A 23,185-nucleotide genomic window follows, 5' to 3' on the forward strand; every position below is an offset into this window, starting at 1 on the left:
CTACGCAGAAGCCTAAGCAAAGCCTAAGACTGACAGAGCCTTCAAATCCCCAATTCTCCTCAGAGAAGTAATAGCCATGAGAAAAACCATCTTCAGAGTCAAGAGACCTGACAGGCGCTGACTCTAACGGTTCAAAATAGGGTCCCAACCAGACCCTTTGAGCACTAAGGCTAAGTCCCAGGAAGTGACTGTCGCGTTGGTGGGCGGCATCAACCACTGAGCTCCACAAACGAAGCAGGCGACTAGAGGGTGCTTTTTCCACAGAAACCCCATCGATCAGAGCTTGGCAAACCGAACCGGTGGCCACAAAGACTCTAAAAGTACCAGGATATGTACCTGAGGACAGTTTCTCTTGCAGGAACTCCAGCACTGAAACACTCTGGCAGTGAACTGGGTCTGCATGGTGTGTCAAACACCAATGTTCGAAAAAGCACCATCTGAGGGCATAACTTCTAGTGGAAGGAGTCCTAGCAATCAGAATAGTCTGTAGTGTATCTGCTGAAAACCCAGCATGCCTTGTGGTCCCCCTCAGGGGCCAGAGATGAACGTTCCAGAGCTCAGGCTGGGAATGATATACTGTCCCCGGTGTCTGAGATAAGACAACTCACCTGACTGGAATCACCACAGTGAGCCGTCAAGGAGGAATATTAAATCTGAGAACCACACTCTGGTTGGCCAACAAGGTGCTATAAATAAGCAGCAAGACCCTTGTTGACAACCATGGCCAGGACTCCTGGGAGCAGAACGATCAGGGGACTGCGTAACGACGCAGGCTGGACCACATACGGGTCCTTACATCCAGATCCGGGGGAGCTGCCCTGGTGACTTAAGTGGCTACCACAGTGTAGTCGCCCCGCACTAAGACATGGTAGCCCCTGCTGAAGGATGTATTTCAGGGCCCGAAATACAGCCATCATTCTGAGGCAACTGATGTGCCAATCGAGAAGATGACCTCTCCAGATCCCTTGGGCTGGACGGTCATACAAGACTGCAGCCCAGCCCGTGAGGGAAGCATCTGTCGTTAGCATCTTGCGATGACAACACGTGCCTAGAGTGGGACCCAAAGTCAAAAACCGGGGTCTGAACCACATAGAAAGGGTACGAAGCCTTTAGCGTGTAACCCTTGTATGCCTCTGGGGATAGGCCCTTAGATTAAATCCCCTGGCTTTAAGCCACAACTGCAGTGGTCTCATGTGCATGACATCAAAGGTTTATGTGGATGCAGTCACTATGAGACCAAGAACTTTCTAAAAGTATTGAATAGTAACTTTCTGGCCTAGCCTGAAATTCTTTAGGGTGTTTAGAATGGATTCGACAAGTGCAGGAGACAGCTGTGCCCACAGTATGATCGAATCCTGTACAACCCCTAAATACATTGTCCCCTGGGCAATAGAGAAACACTTTCCTTGGCGTTGAGTCTCCATCCCAGAGAGTCAAGACGAGCGCATGCTCCAATGTCAAAGCGCATGCTCCGAAGACTGGGCCAAATCAGCCAGTCGTCGATGCAAAATTTTGCATATGTGCGGGGTGATTAGGCTAGGCCGAATGGAAGAACCTGATACTGGTAAGCTTTACCCCCGAAGCGAACCTCAGGAACTTCCTGCGTTGTGGCAAAATTTCTAAATGAAAGTATGTGTCCTTGAGATCATCTGTCGATAACCAATCACCTGATTGGATCGAAGAAAACAATCACTGATTGTCAGAATTCTGAACTTGTACATTCTTAGAAAGCGGTTCAGCCCGCAAAGATCTAGAGTGGACGTAACCCTCGTCATTTCTGAGAACCAGAAATATTGGCTATAGCAGCTCGACTCTCTGTCTAGGAGGGGAGATGTTCTACGACCTCCTTGTTCAGCAGAGCTTGCAATTCCAGTGTCAACAAAAATGCTTGTTCTGGTTTCACAGTAGTGGAGACTACGCTGTTGAAATGCAGAGGACAATATGCAAATCGTATGCTATAGCCCCTTTTGTACAGTCCTGATGACTCAAGGAGAGACATTTGGCAGTAGCTTCCATGGTGCCGAATTTTCTGAAAGGGACATTGATTGTGACACTTTATTTTGCTGGGGGGAATGTTAAATGTCTGGTGTCCTGAAACACGGCAGGAAACAACCAAACATGTAACATCTTACTGGAGATCGCTGACCCCCGTAACACCGGTGGTGGCGGAAGTTGTACAGCGATCCCCTAAGGGTGCCAAGAACGACCTCTTACTCCCCATTGGAGTTTACCATGGCCCTCCCCGAGGAGACATACACATTGTCCTGGGCACAGCCTCAGGACCTCCTTTCGGTCATAAACCGTTTTTAGGACCGGCTTCCTCTTTGGATGTTGAGTGCTATGAGCATTTCCCCAGTCTTTACAAGAGGGCATAAGACTCGCACACTGTCTCTTTGGGCTTCTCGCATCAGGGGAGCTGGACTGTGTTGGGACTGGGTGGCCAACAGCCCCGACACTAGAGCACGGTAGGGGAGACACTTAAAAGCTTCCTCAAGCCTCTTTGCCTTCCTGCGCTCAGATCTTTATGAATGTCAGTCTGATACGCCTGCAAAACCACTGTGGTGTGCAGGGCAGCACCAGCATGACTTCTTGTACGCTCTCCCTACAAGTGTAGATGTTGCTCTACATAGCTTGGTAGGGAGCGTTGACTTTCGACTGACAATATGCCCCCAGAGGAGAGATAGCCCAATAGCGTCTCCTCCACCTGGGGTATCATCATGTAACTCTGTGCCTTGAATCCACAATAATGGAATAATTCAGAATTGAGGACAAAGAAGAACACAGGACAAATATGGCTTACTCCATGAATGAGTTCTCTCATCATGGAGGTAACCAAAGAAGTGGAGAGACCATGGCTGAGGTCCCTCCCCCGACCACCTGACAGAAGCCTGTCATCTAGTTCGGAGCATCTGGGGGTCTCTTGTTCCTGTGGCCAATCCAGCTTTAGTCTGGTGCACAAGTCATCACCTCGAGTACCTCCTCATTCGTATATATAATCGCTCGGAGGCAGCGCTCTGAATTTCAATTCAACAGAAGCAAGAGTTGCAGCGTTCGCTGACAGATCCAAAGAAATGCTGGGGCATGCTCTGGAAGCGGGCGTGAAAATCTCCTGATCTGGTGAGAGAACGAGAGAAAGGGGAGGACCTGCCTCTCGAGCCTCGACCAGGGGGCGCAACAGCTCATGCTTCGTAAAGAAAGCATTTCACGTCTATTTATAACCCTCAGGTGCAGGTAATCATTTGACGTCACCTGCCGAGGTTATTTAGGCCAATTCTTGGCATGTTTGACACACATGCTTCACAACCGGTCAAACAAAGAATGTTCTCATTACGGTATTGATACGCAGCATCAAGTGTAGCTTTTGGTAGGGAACGTACATCGTGCACTGTGATTTCTTGCACCGCACATACAGAAAAGCCATAAATCTGATTTGGATTTAAATATGTCACCATCAACTAGTTGTTCAGTTCAGTTCTGCACCAGTGTTGCCAAGTATGCATTTTTCCAGCAGAAATGTACTACTTTTACACTGCTGCCGCAAGTTAAAGTAAACATTACTTAGACAGAAGAGGACCCCTGACGGAGGTGGAAACTGGAAAAAAATGCCATTGGGCTAGTTTTGATTAGCAATCGGTCTGGTTTTGCTTCACAGATCTGGCAACCCTGTTCCATACACACTGTGTAAAATTTTTGCAAATGGTTATACTACCAGTCAAAAGTTTTTGAACAGTAAGATTGAACAGTAAGATTTAACAGAAAGACTCTTCTGCTCACCAAACCTTCATTTATTTGATTCAAAGTACAGCAAAAACAGTAACATTCTGAAATATTCTTACTATTTAAAATAACTGCTTTCTATTTGAATATATTTTAAAATGTAATTTATTCCTGTGATCAAAGCTGCATTTTCAGCATCATTACCCCAGTCTTCAGTGTCACATGATCCTTCAGAAATCATTCAAATGTGCTGATTTGCTGTTCAAGAAATAATTTTTATTATTATTATCAATATCAAAGTTATTAGGGAGGAGAACATAGACATTAATACTTTTCTTTAGCAAGGATGATTTCTGAAGGATCATGTAACTGGAGTAATGATGCTAAAAATTCAGCTCAGGAATAAATTACATTTTAAAATATATTTAAATAGAAAAAAGTTATTTGAAATAGTAAATTTCAAAATTGCACTGTTTTTGCTTTACTTTGGATCGAATAAATGCATGCTTGGTGAGCAGAAGAGACTGCAAAAACTTTTTACCTGTGTTGCCAAGTCTTTGGTTTTCCAGCGGAATTAGACTTTTACACTGTTTCCACAAGTTAAAGCAAACGCTACTTAGACAGAAGAGAATCCCTGACAGAAGGGGAAATAATGGAAAAAAATGCAATTGGGCTAGTTTTGATTAGCAGTTAAGCTGATTTTGTTTCACAGATCTGGCAACCCTGTTGCATTCACGTTGCTGAATTTGGTTTAAAATGTGGTTGTCATAAATGGCTGAATTGTGAGGGTAAGTAAATGATGACAGAATTTAGATTTTTGGGTGAACTGTCTCTTTAAGGTCTATGAATGTGTAACACAGCTCTCAGCATGCATGTATGTGTGTGTAACCGAACACAGCTCTCTCATATGTGCCCTATAGGCTCCAGCAGAAAGGCATCATACGGGACTGTACGCTGTGTTTGTATTGCTGAGAGAAGGAGAGACGGAGACTGAAAGAGAGAGAGAGAGCACCATAGTGGAGTTAGTTGTGAGTGAACAGTTGCTGTAGTTTAGTAGTACCATATTTAAGAGCACAACCTGTAAACAGTGTATTGTTGATTTTTCAAGCACATCTTCTCTCTCACAGGAAATGTGTGTGTTTTTGTTTGAAAAATGATGTTTGTGTTGATGTTACAGACACGTATCCTAACCAGGCACAACATGATAAAGCGATGAGTGATAAACTGCATTTCTTACATGTTAATCCGACACTTTGTCCTAACTAGATATGATTTACCTGATTTCTATTCATGTAATAGTAGAAATAATGGGTAATAAATAACAATGCTTAATCGATCTCATGAAAATATGCCCAACAGTCAAATTTCCTCCCAAAAAATTTAAAAATTAAAAAATAAAAAAAAAAACAAAACAAACAAAAAAAAAAATTAAAAAAAAAAAAAAAAAAAAAAAAAATCAGCCCTATTTCATTTCATTTAATTTTATTTATAATTCTTGTATTACAATAATGTAAAAAAACAAACAAACCAAAAAAAATCATGCTAAAATGTTTTATACTTTTGATATTAGGGTGAAATATGACCTAGACATGTTTTCATATTTTCTACATCATACCTGGTTAGTTTGCGGCGTAACATTGGTTTTAGGGTCGGGGAGTGAGGATTCGCCTGCTTTGATTATTCAGAGAGTGTCTGCTTCTGTTTCACACCTGTTATCCAGCGCCTTGTGCTCTATATTTTCACGCTCAGACAAACATACACTTGCAAACACACACATTTTGTCTCTGTCAGTTTTGTGAGAGAGAAAGAGTTGTCACAGTTGGAACATGACGAAAAAAAAAAACTGAAAACAAAGGACAATAAAATACATGAAACTCATAAATCTGAACTCAGTTACTGTACGTGTTCAAATAAATATCATGTGGCTGTCTAGTGGGATGAATGGTAATATTAGGATAGCACCAGCCGTTCACAGGCCACGAGCAAACATGAAGAACACAGGAAGGTGGAGCGTTTTGGATACGCGGGAAAGGAAGAGGAGGGACGTCACGACGCCATCACGCTGCGTGGTGGGCGGAGCTTCAGTAACAGGCAAAGTATTCCTTCAGAGGAGCGAAGAGGTGGCGGATCACAGGCACGCTCCACGACCTTCCCAGAAGCCTTTGCCTGGCGAGGCGACTCATGTTGGACACATCTGTGTAATGGACGGGGAAGCCGAAAACTCTGAAACGCACACACAAAACAGAGGGTTTTACACACAAGTACATACAGGTGAATCTCATGAATTAAAAAGAAAAAAAAAAAAAGCCTATTTTCAGGACTATGATCATTTTGTTTATGGTTATTAATTATATAATTATTATTAACTGTTAGATCATGATATTACTATTAATTACCTGGATTAAATTTATTATAACTATTATTTTTTTATTTACTATTATTATTATTACTACTATCATTATTATATTAGATCAATTTTATTATTAAACTACTAATTATTTACATTTTTACAAATACAAAAATTATTAAAAATTAAAATTCTTTTTTTTTTATTATGCTCAATGATAGTGTAATACAGTGTATATATATACACACATATATATATATATATATATATATATATATATATTTTACTATTACTACCATCATTATATTTCTTTTTCATCTTATCATTAAATTATTATTTCATTTATTACAATAACTAAAATTATTGTAATATTTTTTAAATAATTAATTAAGTAATGCATTTAGATGTAATTATTTTTTTTTATTTATTATTTCTATTACTACTATTCTTACTAGCATTATTATATTTTATATTCATTTTATTAATAAACGATTATGTATTTAAATTATTAAATTACTAAAACTATTAATATTTAAAATTATACATTATATTATTACCATCATTATTATTTTTAAATATAAATATATATATATATATATATAGATATATTTTCCATTATGCACAATGATACTGTAAAACAGTAGTTTTTTTTACTAGATTATTGTAAAATTAATTTTACAACAGTACAATACTAAAATTTATAAAAAAATTGTACACATTTTAATGCTTTTATAGGATTCTTTCATGAATAGAAAGTTCAAAACATCATTTATATGAAAAAGTATATATATTATAGCATTATAAATGTCTTTACTGTCAGTTCTTATGATTTAATTCGTCCAGCTAAATAAATTATGTTTGAAAACATTCTATTGATTTCTTTAAAAATTCTGATATATGGACACTATTGCTACTATTATTATTATCCTTACTAAATTTTATATGCATTTTATTAATGAACTATTAATTATTTAAATGATTAAAATTGATAAAATTATTAATATTTAAAATTAAACGTTATATTATTACCATTATTATTATATTTCATATTCATCTTATAATTAAATTTTTTTTTTATTATTACAATAAGTACAATTATTGTAATTTTAAAAATTAATCATTTAATAAAGTAATGCATCTAGATATAATCATTTTTTTATGTTAAACATATTTTTATGTTTAACATTTTGTTATTGTTAATCATTTAAAATATTTAAATATTGAAATAAATATTTTTAGAAAGAGAAATATGCATACGTTTAATGGAAATTTTGTCATGCTGTAAAAATCTCCAAACAGAAACCGCTTTTCCCTTTAGATTTTGGCATGAAATAATAGTAGAAGGCCCTCACCTCTCCATCTCTGTGCACCACAGGATATCCTCTTTATTGTTCATGTAGACGGGGTAGTGCTGGTCTTTGCCTTGTTTTATTGAATTTGAGCGGGTCGTGATGGTTCGCACTTTTCCGAACTGAAAAACAAAATGTCAGCTCTGCCTCAAAGTGCCTTAAACAACACTGAAATGAAGTTTGAATGTAGTCAACAACAACTCACAAACAAAACATCAAGAATAATGACAACCCGTTCAACCTATCTTTGATTTTCACATACAGCAAAACCTCCAAACTGAACCCACACACACCTTAGCTGTGCGTCCATGCTCCAGACAGTCTTGCAGGTCGAGTCTATCGTTCATCATGGCACTCAGAGGCCTGAGAGAGAGACAGAGAGGGAGTTTGTTCCCTTGTTTTACTGATGAGGCCAAATCTGATTCATGTAACTCAAACAATAAGATCTCATATAGCAAATTTTTCAGCAGTCGTACCGGTTCATTCCAGGTAAGTTTCCCCAGAAGTATCGAGCTCTGTGTGCGGCCGACACCTCCTTAGCATCGATCATTACTGGATTGCACTGAACACAGACAGAAGCGTGACATTAACTATTATACTGCAGAACGCACTCAAAGTTTAGGCAAGATCTTGTAATGGTTTTAAAAGACGTCTCTTTTGCACACCAAGGCTGCATTTAAAACAGTAATATAGTGAAATATTATTACAATTCAAAATAACTGTTTTCGATTTGAATATATTTTAAAATGTAATTTGTTCCTGTAATGCAAAGATGAATTTTCAGCATCATTACTCCAGTCTTCAGTGTCACATGATCCTTCAGAAATCATTTGAATATGCTGATTTGCCTTTTTTTTAACACTAATTTCTAACATTTAATATGTAGTATTAGTGAATAAATATGTATGCAGTGTGTAGTGAGTTTAAAATGTATTTAGACACTTTCCCGAATGTCACTGTCATTAGATAAAACACTAAAAATAATACTAATGAAAAAAAGTAAAACATTTTTGTTAAGAGACAAAAAAAAAATACTGATACAAAAATAAAATAAAATACATACAGAATAATTAATGAATATTTATGTTTTAAGTAAATGTAATAAATAAATTAAAGTTAGTTGATGAAAACCAATTTAAAAACACTCAATAAAACAAATATCAATATCAGTTAACCTCAAAGTCACTACATTATATTTTAAATATAAATTTAAAAAAGCTGATGAAAACAGCTATTTTTAAAAAATGAAATAAATATCAATATCAGTTCAATCACTGCATTATATTTTAGATAAATATGATAATAAAAAAAATGAAAGGAATGAATGAAAACAACTAATTTAAAAACACAAATATCAATATCAGTTTAAAGTCACTGCATTATATTTTGCATAAATATAATAAAAAAAATTAAAGTTGATGAAAATAACTATTTTAAAAACGCTTAAAATAAATATCAATATCAGTCACTGCATTATATTTTAAATAAATATAATAAAAATTTAAGTGAGTTAATGAAAACAACTAATTTAAAAACCCCTTTATAAATCAAATATCAATATCAGTTCAGTCACTGCATTATATTTTTTAGATAAATATAATAATTAAAAAAAATAGAGAGTTAATGAAAACAACTATTTAAAAAAAAGCAATATCAGTTAACAACAGTCACTGGATTATATTTTACATAAATATAATTTTAAAAATTAAGCGACTATTAAAAAAACGCTTAAAATAACTATCAGTATCAGTTCAAAGTCACTGCATTATATTTTACATAAATAAAATAAACAAAAAAATAAAGTGAGTTGATGAAAACAACTAATTAAAAACACTTAAAAAAATAAATAGCAATATCAGTTTAAAGTCACTGCAATAATTAAGTTGATCAAAACAACTAATTTCAAACTAATTTCAAAACGTCCAATAAAATAAATATCAAAATCAGTTCAAAGTCACTGCATTATATTTTAGATAAATATAATAAACAAAACAATTAAAGCTTATGAAAACAACTAATTTAAAAACGCTTAACAAAATCAGTTCAAAGTCACTGCATTATATTTTAGATAAATATAATAAATAAAAAATGAAAGAAAACAAAATAAATATAATTTTAAAAATATATTATTATTATTTATTATATTATTTTATTATATATTATTATAGTTAATGAAGACAGCTATTATAAAAAAACACTTAAAATAACTATCAATATCAGTTCAAAGTCACTGCATTATATTTTACATATAAAAAAATGTAAGTGAGTTGATGAAAACAACTATTTAAAAAAAAGCTTAAAATAAATATCAATATCAGTTAACCTCAAAGTTAACTGGTATTAATTATATTAGATACAATTCTAGCCGATAGAATTAACTGATATTGATTATATTAGATCACATTCTAACAAAAACCTAAAAAGTGTAATTTATGCTACAAAAAGCAAAACATTTCACAAAAAAGTCCGGTTTTAAGTGATAAAACAATAGATGTGATTTTGTTGAAAATTTATAAAATAACTGTTTGCCAGTTGTTAGTTGAATTCAGACATTTTTCAGTGTTTAAATTCAGCGTGTGCACAATGCACGTTACATGTCCAACCACAAGAGGGCAGCGCTGATGACCGCACGCACGATTCACTCCGTGCATGTGAGTGTGTGTTTGTCTCGTGTGCGTACACACCTCCAGAAAGCGTGAGATGTCTCTCTTGTCACTGACTCCCATGGCAACGACATTTTCAAACAACCAGAAGAACGGCCGGTCGTCTCCTTCTTTGGGTCGCGCTTCGTGAAGCAGCCGGTAGAACTCAAAAAACAGACGCCCGGTGCCCTCTGCACACAAGAAAAAAAAACACGTATTACAACACAAATCCAGCAATTTATGCACACGTTGTGTTTTTTGCTGCCATACCGAACAGGCCTTTCCTGGCAGGGTTGACGATGGACAGATCGTTACAGGGGCTTCCGCCGATCACGAGATCAAACGGTCCCCAATCCTGAATCTGCAGGAAAACATGTAACGCAAACAGAGAGATGTCAGAAATGTGTCAAAAAGGAAAGACAATGAAGGACAGAGAGATGAAAACATGCTCACATGCTTGCGTGTGATGCTCCTGATGTCCCCCACATACGTGATCTGTCCATGGTGTCGCACTATCCCAACCGTGATGGAGTCCTCACACACTTCCGACGCCACGTATCGCTCCACCTGAATGCCCAGGTCCTTTAGCACCAGCAGTCCTGACAGAAAAGCACACACATACATTGGGTTTCCATGTTTTGGGGGACATTCCATAGGCGTAATGGTTTTTATACTGTACAAACTGTATTTTCTATACACTTACCCTAACCTTACACCTAAACCTATCCCTTTATAGGGCTGCCCTCGACTAAAGATTTTTCTGGTTAGCATTAGCCGACTATGAGTCGGTGCCCAATGGCCCGGGGCCAGTGTGAAAGACGCTCGGGACAGCTGACGAATCCGATCGGGCCACTGCTGCATCGTAACTAAAGTTTATCATTTGCACGTGTTTTTAGGCTTTGTTCATTTAAAATTTCAAGCGATCACAGAGAGACGCATCTGTGACGGACAGATAGCCTAAAAAAGTATGTCAAAATACCCGTCTTGATGAGTAACTTTGTAGCTTTAACAGTGAATAATCTATAGTTAATTTGTACAGTGAAGTACAGATGCACAGATCGACCGGACGTATTTCAACCGATCTCTGTTCTGGGCTTGCACACAAACTGCATGCAATCTTTTTTCAAAATGTCATATGTGTGAAAATATTACAAATTCTTTAAACATCCGTTAACAAAGGCCAGAGACGATTAAGACGAATGCAAAGAGGGAAAAATACTGTAGTAGGCAGAGCAAGATCATGCTTCACAATGCGCAACAAATTGGAAATATTATTCTACATATTGAAACGGGGTTTATATTAACGTATCTCTAAGGGGAACTGACTGTTTTAAGAAATGTTTACATGTAGGGCTGGGCGATAGGGGCAAAAAAATGATCACAATAATTTTTTTCATATCAGTCGATATCGATAATTATCACGATAAATGTCAAATCTTTATTTCTTTTAAGTTTAAAGTCAGATTTTTGCTCCAAAGTGAAAGTTGTAGAAACCAGACCATTCATTTTCCTTAACCAAATTAAATAAAATAGAAAAATTAATTTCTGCATGTTCTAATGAGTTATATTGTTTCAAATCAAGAAACAGGTTTGTCTTGGGTTTGGGTTGTCTGATAATGATAATGATAATAATAACAATAATATCACTTTTTTGTTGTAAAATTGTAGCAACCTCAATTTTATATGGTTAAATTTATTCTGACCCAGTTTTTTTTTTTAACCATTGGTCTCCCATAGTAGCAAGCATACATTTTAAATCATGATAAACACAGATAAAACCACACATAATGGTACCTCAATACCATGGTAAAAATATAACTACTTTTATAGGTAGCCTATTTGTATGAAAAACGGTAGTGTAAAAACATTCAGTATAAATGCACACATGCTATAGTTTAATCACAAATACATACATACTATAATTATATACCATTACTCCTGTAATAAAATTCAGTGTGAATATCCCACATTACCCACTGTCACAATACCATGGTGCAGTGAGTGTTACTACAGTAAATCCATGGTAAATGATGGCGATGTGTAGATTGAAAAGCCTTCTGACTGTCTCGTTGCACACAGTTTTAAACTAGTTTGAATCACAGAGTCATTTGTGTTCATCGCTCAATTCAAGTGTTTTACACTGGATCTCACAGCGCTGTGAACCATTCACATATCGCATCTTTTGCGCGCTTAAGTTAAAGTTCGTTAATAACGGAAGCGACGCGGTGGTATCAAAACTGAAATCAAGAATTGTACAATTTAAAAGATAACATGAGTCAAAAACAATTATAACAGCAACTATTTTGGTTTTTTTGTGCCAGGGAAAATTTTGACCGGGGCAAGTAAAAATTTAAACCACTTGCCCGAACAGGCCAGTAGAAAAAATCCTTAGCGTTGAGCCCTGAATGTGATTATTTATTTACTTATTCATTTAAAAAACTTTTTATTTCAGTTAGCTGCCAAGGCCACATTTCTCATTTTGTTCAGTTTAACTTGAAGTATTCAAATAACAAATTAATTAGTAAAAGTATGCAGACATAAGAAAAAATAAAACCACAATAAAATGACTAAAAATACAAAAATAAAATCTATTTAAAAATATGAATAGCATCTCGGTGATACTAAAATAGCACAGGTGTGGTCTCACCTGTAGCGATGCCATCAAATAAAGACAGCACTCTGATTGGCTGCCTCTTCTCTGCTGATACTGGTGAATACAACTTTGGCGGTTCCTGAGAGGAAAAGAGATGAACATTTTTCTTGTTAAAGAGGTCATGAAATGCATTTTTTAATTATTTTGTTTCCAGAAGGGCACTTATAATCTTAGTGTGTTTTTAAATAATAGCAAGCCATAATTTAGTTATAAAATGGCCATTTCCATGCTCTGTTGAAAGGGGCGTGTCTGCTGGGAGACTCGAAGGAAACGCCCACTGCTTTGATTGGCTAACATCTTTGTATGTAAAATGAGCATTTAATATGCAACTGCCTTTTGAGTTATTAGTTACTTTCGATGACTGCAATAGGTTGTTTGCACATGACGTCATTGCTGTGGCACGAAATGCAGCTGGAGGGCAGGAAGTGATATTTCTCCATAGGAATCACTAGCAGAAACTCAAAAATGCCTATGTTTTGTGTTGTTTATGGATGCTCAAATCGGTCAAACCGAGAAACCACAAAATATCTTTTATCATGTATGAAAATTTTCTGTTCTTAAGGGCGGAAAGGCAAGAAATTGACTGAAAAGCGCAGGAAAAAGTGGCTTGTAAACCTCCGTCTGTGGTCAGGAGGAGAGTCGGATAATGCTTGTGTGTGCAAATGGCTAAGAAAAGATATAATAATATGTTAAGATATTAATAAAGAAATATATAAATATATACAGGGTGAAACAGTGAGAATTCACCTAATGCTAAACGCCACACGTAGACACAATGTAAGATATTATATTTGTTCCGAGAGCGTCATTGATTATAACGGAACATTGTGAGATTGCAATAAACTGAAGTGAGTGACAGCTTTTTAGTGACTATATGGAAGCGCTGTTTGCTCGCTTTCTATAATCAGTTCGGAATTTGAATAAAAGTTTCGCTTTACATGCTGCTAACAGGACCAATAGCCAAAAGTTATTACTGTACAAGAGAAACGTATAAACAGAAAATCACAACATATGTTGGATGTGATCCTTATGTTATGAAGAGGAGTGATTTTTCAACTAAATTGAAATAGCTTCCTCAGTTTCCTGTCATCGAGGTGGTGGAAATAAGCTACGCAACCAAGCCTGATAGCAAACAAACTCTTTCGAAAGTGATTCCCACATTTATATGAAGGATGCAGGATATATTTTTTTCAAATTCTGAATTGATTATAGCCTAGAAAGCGAGCAAATAGCCCTTTCATATAGTCACTAAAACGCTGTCACTCACTTCAATTTATCGCAATCTCACAAGGTTCAATTGTAATCAACTGCAAATATAATATCTTATTTGCATTGTATGTACGTGTGGACTTTATCATTGGGTGAATTCTCACTGTCTCACCCTGTATCTATTTATATATTTCTTTATATCTTAATATTATTAATCTTTTATTAACCATTCGCACACACAAGCATTATCTGATTGTCCTTCTGACCGCAGACGCAGGTTTTCAAGCCACTTTTCCCAATTTTTTTCAGTCAATTTCTTGCCTTTTCCACCTTATGCAACAGCAGATGTTCATACACAATATGAAATAAATTTTCTCAATTTGACCGATTTCCATAAACAACTGAAAACGTAGTCATTTTGAGATTCTGCTGTTGATGCCCATAAAGAAAAATCACTTCCTGCCCTCCAGCTGCATTTCGCGCGTCCTCGGAATCACGTGATTGCAAACAACCTATAGACAAAATCTGTGTCAAAACTGCTAGGACAGACACTAGATCGACTCACAAAGTCCTGGTCGTGGTTGTTGGCGAAGAACAGCTGCAGTCGTGAGGTCCAGTCATCCCTGCGCCTCAGGAGGCCAAAGACGTTCCTGCTGCAGCACATGTAGCAGTTCCAGGGATCTTCGCGAATAGCGGCCTGTGCACATCCGGCCCCGACGAGCAGATCGACGCACTCCACGCAGAAACACCTACACAAACACACCGTTACACCTCTCAGATCTCTCTCAGATGCCGGAAAAACCCACACACACTCACCTGCAGCAGTTGTTGTTCCCACACATGAGCACTTCTCGTCCTCCACAGCAGATGGTGCAGTATGACTGATAGCCGTCGTCATCGTACTGATACGCGCACTCCAGGAAACAGTTCTGTAGGGGAGGAGAACACGGCCTCAGCACCAATCAGAAGTCAGAACAGGCTTGATTGACAGGTGTGCATGTGTACCTTGCAGCTCTGGCACATGGCTCCAATAAACAGAGGATGTTCTAGTGATACGTTCACACTTCCACAGGAAATGCAAATATCTGCACACAAAACCATTGGTATAACATGCGACTGGACCATATTATTTATGCAGTATGCATATTGTACACAGTATGCATGTTTGACCTATGACACTCTAACCTACCATTATTTACCAAAATGTGCAGTATGTTACAGAGCACACTATGGGATATACTGTGTCCCATAATGCAGTGTGCTCCACTCGACCTGAGACATTTTAATAGAACATTATATATTTAATTATATTTACATATAATTATTATTTGAAGGATGGTTTTCTAATATTAAAATATAATCTTTATATATATTTTTTTCAGATATTTTATTACAAAATTATATTTTTAAATATCTAATTAAATGTATAATTATAATTTGAATGTGAATTTTAATCATTACGATATTAAAATATAACATTAAAATTATAATATTAAAATCTGCTATTTTTTCAGACATTTTATTACAAAATTACATATTTAAATATCTAATTAAATATACACATGTATAATTAAATTATAATTATAATTATTTAATACTTATAATTTTAATTTTAAAATATAATTACTATATATATATATATATATATATATATATTTAGCATATTATATTTATATATTTTATGTATATTTTCAGACATTTTGCAGCAAAATGATATATTTAAATATATTAACATGTATAATTATTACTTGCATGAGAATTTTGTATTAAAATATAATTACCATTTTAATAATTTAAAATATACATGTGTGTATGTGCGTGCGTGCACATGCTTGTGTGTGTAAATATATATATTAAAATGCTAATTATATATATATATTAGAATTATTATACAATTATTTAATTAAATAAATAATTATTGAACATTTTTACAATTATTTAATTTTTATTACAATGATTACAATTCTCATTCAAATTGTTAATGAAATATTTAAATATATAACTTTTTTCCTGATTTTTTTTAACTTGATGACTGTATTATTTTATTATTTTATTATTATTATTATTATTATTATTATTTATTTGTTTTTTTTTTTAACCGTTTTTTGTAATCAATGGCCAAATCTATGCTAAACAAGTCACTAGACTGGATTTTGTTTCATGTGAGTTTCTTTTAAAAAGTGCAAACTTCCAGGGGTCAAAGGTCACATTCAACAGCAAACTCACCTTCAATATTGCGACACTTTTGTCTGACTTCATAAACGAGTCTCTCTGAGGAAAACAAAACACAGTGTCAACAATCACTGCTGTTCTAGTACAAATAGTGTTTGTGAATAGAAACGCAAATGTGTTTGAGTCTGTGTGTGATACCTCGGGTTCCTTCATCAATAATCTCTTTGATTTTGGGTTTCTCGACACTGTTCTTCCTGGGTTTCTTGGCAGGGGGCGGAGCCGTGTACGCAGCTGCCTCAGGCTCCACCCACATCTCTGGATACACCTCAGTATATGGGCTCCGCTCCGCTAGAGAACACACACATACACACATAAATCTGTGCTATCCAAAAATAATTAGAGCAACAGAATATATTTTATATATACATATATATATATATATATATATTCAGACATTTTGTTACAAAATTATACATTTAAATATATAAACATGTATAATTATAACTTGCATGATACTTTTAATAATTATAATTTTACAACATAATTACCTTTTTAAAATATGTGTGTGTGCACATGCTTTTGTGTGTAAATATATATATATAAAATGCAGGTCTGTGCTGTCCAAAAATAATTGTAGCAACATAATAAATAATAAATTAAATTAAATTCATCAAAGTAAAATTACAATTAAATTGTAATATTTTTACAAATTTATAAAAAATTTACATAATAAATTTATAAAGGTAATAAATAACAAAAATGATAATATATCATTTAAAATAAAATAAATATCCTTAACTGACAAATATGCATAATGAAATATAATCAGTTGAAATAAATATTTAAAGAAATTAAAAGGAAAAATATAAAAAATAAAATATAAATGATAATAAATTAATCAATAATAAAAATGAAAGTAATTAAAAATTCCTTAAAAATATATAATAATTATATAAGTACTAAATAATAAAAAACAATAATAAAATATGAATTTAATATATAATAATAAATATAATAACATTTAATAATTATTAACATTAAAATAATTAACATTATTAATTAAAGCAAAAAAAATTGCAATATATACATATTGCATTTTTTTTGTATATATATATATATATATATATATATGGCTTTGCATATAAACCTAAAAAAAATAATATTTGTATTAATAATTAATGTTTGTTAGATAAGATACAGTACCTGGTGGAGGCTCCAGACCTTTGGCACCAGTAGGAAGAAACCCACCGCTGGCCCATTCAATCATCTGCTGCGTCTGCAGTTCAATACTCTTCCCCGTCTCCGTGTCATCAGCAGACACACACATAGAGAACGGTTTACCGGCACGCATACTCGCCGTCTGAACAGACAACCACGTAAACAACATGAGAAAACGCACACATGCATGCAATAACAAACATGGTAGAGAAATATCATGACTTGCCTGTAAAACTTCATAGATGGCTTTTCTGTACATGGGCTGTTTGTTATAGGTGGGCTGATGAAAAGACGTGCAAAATGTACTCAAGGGCAACAGCTTTTCCACACAAACCTGGCAGACGAGAGGAAGGTCATTGTAACGTCTGTTATCGGCACTCACGAAGGATTCTTATTGGTCGACTGACTCACCACTGAGAATTTGCCATCTCCAAACCACATGACCCAGCGGGTTCCTTCAGCGGCCCGACTACGACCTGTCATCCACCACGACACGATCCGGCCGGGCCACCAGGAGAATCCTCGCAGCTTCCCCCAGATGAGCTCTCCGATCCCGAACCCACGGCCGTCCTGAGAAAACACATAAAGAAACATCAGCGTCAGTGAAATCTCAAAAACTGCAGGTTAAATGACAGCAAAATCTGATTCTTTATAAGAAGAGGTGCTTTGCTAAACTTAATGCACTCTGAGGAAGGAAATTAGGGAACAAAATAAAGCCTAAAATTAAGTCATCCATAAGTCATTTTTCCTTTTTAGCAATGGTTCGAAAAAAACAAACAAAACACAAATAACTTCAGTAAGTCAAAATAAATGTTAAAAGTTTTATTTAAGCTATAATTTCTATAATTTTATATAATGTTTGCTGCAGGACTACAAATTACTTTAAAAAGTAACTAAATTGTACAAAAAAAAAAAAAAAAACCCTACAATTAAGTCATTCATAAGTAATTTTAGCAATTAAAAATAATTGCATTATTCTTGTGTCATTTTTCTTTTTAGCAATTAAAAAAATAATTCTTGTGTCATTTTTCTTTTTAGCAATTAAAAAAAAAAAAATAAATAAAAAAATAAAATAAAATAAAATAAAGTAAAATAAAATAAATAATAATTTCAATAATTTCTATAATTTTATATGATGTTTGCTGCAGGACTAGTAATTTTAGCAATTAAAAATAAATAAATAAATAAATTAATTAATTAAATAAAATAAATGATCAACTTCAGGATGTCAAATTAAACTACAAAGACTACAAATTACTTTAAAAAGTAATTAACTACAAAGTAATAATTTTTTCTGTGATTAATCGCACTGTTTATTTATTGCACTGTACTTCATTGCACCATACTTTGTAATAATCTTAATAAATATATTTAAGCATTAAATCCTTAAAATAATGTAGAATCAACAAATTAAGTATATTTGAATAAAAATGTGTTTAAAAAATTCAAACTAATGTACAATCAAGATAAATTAAGTATTTTTTTCTGATTATTTTTTGTTTTATTTAATTTTTATTTTATTATTTTTGATTAATTTATATGATGTTTGAAGCAGGACTGTAAATAAATTTAAAAAAGGAATTAATTGTACAGTTTTCTGTGATTAATTGTAATATTTGTCATTTAATATTAATTTACAATTATTAATATTATGATTAGTTTTAAGATTCAGCATGACTAGAAAATAATAATAAATATGATTTTTATTGGTTATTATTAAAAAAATATTAAACAAAATTAAGAAATATTTTTGATAACACTATTGTAGTTATTTGTTTTTATTTATAATAATCATAATAAATATATTTAAGTATTTTCCCCTACAAAAAGTTGGGAAAGAACAATATTTGTGTATCCTTTTTAATTAATGTATTATTTTTTATTAATTTATTTAAATACAACTTTTTAAATGTTACATTTTTAAAAAAGTTTAACATTCCAAAAATGAACTTTAATTAAATTAATTTAATTACTAATTACAGCTTTAGTTTGCAGACACTAAATCGAATTTAAATTAATCTACTTTTAATTATATGTTAGATAATAGCTAATCGTGCATATCTAATAAAAAAAAACTTTTTTCTTTTTTTTTTGTGTCACTGAATACCAAAGCATACCCTATTTAAACCAACAAAGAGCTTTTATTTTGACAGAGCTTCACCTCATACTCCATATCCATCTCCGAGGCTCTCGCCATCACTTTGTTGCCACAGGCGACGGGAGGCGGCTCAGGCGTCGTGGCGACCGTCGGGGAGGCGGGGTCAGTGTGCTGCTGCTGAGGTGTGGGCGTGGATGGTAGATTGATGGCTGACTCCTCCTCCTCCTTCTGAGTGCCCACAGCTGATTGGTCGTCCATTATGTCACTCATGGTGGTCACCAGCTGAGCCTTCTCCTCCTTAAAGACACAAAGGCACACAAACACAGGTGACATACAGACACAAACATCCACAGTCTGAAAGGATTTTCACTCGCATTGCTTGAGAATCAAAAACAGAAACTTTATCGAATCATCTTTTTCCAGCAAGACAAAAGACTAGTGTTTGTGTTTAGGTAAATATTGATTTGAAATCACTGTGGAAATGTAGCCTGCAGGTTTTTTACTGTCATATGAGGACAAACTCTTGAGACAGGATGTCTCTGTGTGTATAAGTCTTGTGAATCCTCCAGAATTACTGGTATCCTGGCGGAAAAGTCAATGAAATAAGTGTTTGTTTACATGGATTGTAGAAATCCAACTATCAAACAGTTCAGACTGTTCATAGAACCGCTCCGTTCATTTACAAATTGCTTTGGATAAAAGCATCTGCTAAATGTATAAATGTAAGCGTAGTGAGTGAAAATGCATCTTCATAACTGATTGTTTCTATAGTCTTTTATTGCATGCGTAGGTCCGAAACGCTCAGCAATGCATTTATTTGCTCAAAAATACAGTAAAAACTGTAAAAATGTGAAATAATATTACAATTCAAAATAGCTTATTTCTATTTGAATATATTTTAAAATGTAATTTATTTTTGTGATGCAAAGCTGAATTTTTTAGCATCACTATTCCAGTCTTCATGATCACATGATCCGTCAGAAATCCTTCTAATGAGCTGTTTTGCTGCTCAAGAAACATTTCTGATCATTATCTATGAAAACAGTTGCTTTCCGCAACCTTTAGAAATTTTTCAGAATTCTTAGATGAATAAAACGTTCAAAGAACTGCATTTATTTGAAACAGAAATCTATGGTAACATTATAAATGTCTGTACTGTCACTTTTGATCTATTTAATGCATCTTCACTGAAAAAAACCCCAGTATTAATTCCTTCCAAAAACATCCTACTGACTCCAAACTTTTCAGCAGCAGTGTATGTCTAGTTAAGACTGATTGCGTGCAGATTTGAAGCAATGCTGTGGATTTGGCAGGAGACAGGCGGATTCTGATCTACAGTATCTGATGAGTCCATGATGTCAGCGAGATTCCCATGACTCTGAAAACAACATTACACATCCAGCATTGCTGCCCGCAGGAAAGGAAAGTTACAAATTAGACCTCTTAAATGTCTCAACGGCTTCCACTGGCCATTTTTTATTGTTAAATGTTAAAATACTTTCGTATTTCCCTCATCTAAATGAGTAAACCTTTTATACTACATATACATTTCCCTGAAAAGTCTATTTAAATCACTGCTATGTCAGTTTGAGCATCCTGACATCCTAAAAAACTGCATTTGCTCGACTTACCCTTCATTTAATTCTAAATAACATTAGTGTTAAAGGTGACATATCATGAAAATAATATAATCGGGTCCAGTATTTGAATATCTGGAATCTAAGGGGTGTGGGAAAAAAATCAAAATACTGAGAAAATCGCCTTTAAAATTGTCCAAATGGAGTTTTTAGCAACACATATTACTAATCAAAAATTATGTTTTTATATATTTATTGTAGAAAATGTACAAAATATCTTCATGGAACATGATCTTTACTTAATATCCTAATGATTTTTGGCATAAAAGAAAAATCTATAATTTTGACCCATGCAATGTATTTTTGACTATTGCTATAAATAAACCTGTGCTACTTCTGACTGGTTTTGTGGTCAATGGTTTACCAGTTCTAAAGCTATGGCAAACTGGCAAACTGTTCTGTGGTTGGCTGCACAGACAAGCACAGAACACTATTTAGAGTCCCAACCTCAGAAATGACAATAGAGCAGTGAAATTATTCATTTATTTACTGTATATTACACTGTTGCCACACAGATTTAATATAAACATGCAATTTCTTTCCCAGCTTTATTTATAACTCGTGTTTTTAATATAAACCTGTACGCGTTTGACTGTTTAAGCGCAATAAGACATGAAAGAGAACTTTTAGTTTAGTACTCACACGCTGCGTGACAGAAGCTTTCTGTGTGTGTGTTTTGGATGTGTGCGTTTAGAAAACCTTATATCAGAAGTTTAAACTAAGATGGCTTTAAAATGCATGATTTCAGCATGATAGACATGATAATTAAAACCAAATAGATGTTTTTTGGCAGAGTAACAATGACTGTATGATTTTGAGATCCATCTTTTCACACTGAGGACAACTGAGGGACTCATATGCAACTGTTACAGAAGGTTCAAACGCTCACTGATGCTCCAGAAGTGCATTAAGAGCTGGGGGGTGAAAACTTTGGAACAGAATGAAGCTGTGTACATTTTTCTTATTTTGCCTACATATCATATTATTTTCATTTAGTACTTCCCTTCAGAAGCTACAGAAGATGCTTACATGTTTCCCAGAAGACAAAATGAATTGAATTTACCCTGATCTTCAAATTCAAAGAGTTTTTACCCCCCGACTCTTAATGCATCATGTTTCCTTCTGGAGCATCAGTGAGCGTTTGAACCTTCTGTAACAGTTGCATATGAGTCCCTCAGTTGTCCTCAGTGTGAAAAGATGGATCTCAAAATCATACAGTCATTGTTGGAAAGGGTTCAAATGCACAATAAATGTTGAAAAAACAAAGTTGTGTAGTTTATCTGTTCAGGACAAACAAGGGACTCATGAATAACTACCACTAAAGAAAAAAACACAGCTGTGGATCATTCAGGTAACAACATAATATTAAGAATCAAGCATATGTAAACTTTTGAAAAGGGTAATTTTTATAAATTCAACTTTTATTTTCTCTTGTGGGCTATATGTAAACACCTTTTATGTGAAATATCTTATGCAGATCAGTACTAAACTAAATAACATGCATATTGTATGATCCCTCTTATTTTGGTAAAATAATTAACATTTTACACATTCTGCAAGGTGTACGTAAACATTTGACCTCAACTGTAGTGTGCTTTTTCTCAAGGGTTCACATCATGTGACATGACCTTCCACAGTTTCGTTCTTGATACTTCGGCTTCTTCTTTAACTACTGTATGTGAGACAGTGAAAGCAGCTGTTGGTTTCTCTCGTGTGACCTTTTGCAGGAAGGTCACAAGCGCCTTATATGACCTTTAACCCCACTAAACAGGCCAACCGCAGAGCGGCTAATCGCACCGAAATACAGAGACGTAAAACACAGAAGACAGGCCTGTTTGACGGGTCAGTGGAGACACATAAACTCACTGCGGTCCTGCGTATATTTCACATGAGGGATGGTAACAGAAGAATGATCTGGCATTAAGAACTGCCTCAGCGCCAAATACAGGTTTAAATGGGTGCAAATCATTTGGCGAGCTGAACACAAAGCTCAATCAGATGAATAATCACATATGCAAATGCGTATCATGTTATTGTCGTCTGTGCTGTTGATTACAGACTTGTAATTAGCTTTACAAATTTCAAGTTCAAGAACATGAACACACACCGGCTTAAACCCTAGTGAGCGACCTAAAAGTAATCA

General features: G+C 34.5%; 1 protein-coding gene across 5 annotated transcripts in view; it reads right to left on the bottom strand.

Moving 5' to 3' along the window:
* Positions 1 to 601: 601 nt before the first annotated feature.
* dnmt3aa (DNA (cytosine-5-)-methyltransferase 3 alpha a) overlaps positions 602 to 23,185 on the bottom strand; it is a 61,580-nt gene continuing 38,996 nt past the window's right edge. For 4 of the 5 annotated variants that reach the window (XM_051139309.1, XM_051139308.1, XM_051139307.1 and 1 more), the window contains 17 exons: positions 19,469 to 19,702; positions 17,719 to 17,877; positions 17,534 to 17,641; positions 17,293 to 17,449; positions 16,288 to 16,437; positions 16,144 to 16,188; positions 14,923 to 15,002; positions 14,734 to 14,846; positions 14,483 to 14,666; positions 12,703 to 12,787; positions 10,509 to 10,654; positions 10,326 to 10,416; positions 10,098 to 10,246; positions 7,890 to 7,975; positions 7,707 to 7,776; positions 7,417 to 7,535; positions 602 to 5,940 (listed from right to left, as the gene is read on the bottom strand). In XM_051139309.1, the coding sequence (XP_050995266.1) occupies positions 5,799 to 5,940; positions 7,417 to 7,535; positions 7,707 to 7,776; positions 7,890 to 7,975; positions 10,098 to 10,246; positions 10,326 to 10,416; positions 10,509 to 10,654; positions 12,703 to 12,787; positions 14,483 to 14,666; positions 14,734 to 14,846; positions 14,923 to 15,002; positions 16,144 to 16,188; positions 16,288 to 16,437; positions 17,293 to 17,449; positions 17,534 to 17,641; positions 17,719 to 17,877; positions 19,469 to 19,702 (2,118 nt within the window). In that variant the 3' untranslated portion in view covers positions 602 to 5,798. Of the gene's footprint in view, positions 5,941 to 7,412; positions 7,536 to 7,706; positions 7,777 to 7,889; positions 7,976 to 10,097; positions 10,247 to 10,325; positions 10,417 to 10,508; positions 10,655 to 12,702; positions 12,788 to 14,482; positions 14,667 to 14,733; positions 14,847 to 14,922; positions 15,003 to 16,143; positions 16,189 to 16,287; positions 16,438 to 17,292; positions 17,450 to 17,533; positions 17,642 to 17,718; positions 17,878 to 19,468; positions 19,703 to 23,185 lie in introns of those variants that run through there. The other variant, XM_051139311.1, reaches the window with a different exon arrangement.

The sequence above is a fragment of the Labeo rohita genome, chromosome 20 (assembly GCF_022985175.1).
Source record: "Labeo rohita strain BAU-BD-2019 chromosome 20, IGBB_LRoh.1.0, whole genome shotgun sequence".
NCBI lineage: Eukaryota > Metazoa > Chordata > Actinopteri > Cypriniformes > Cyprinidae > Labeo > Labeo rohita.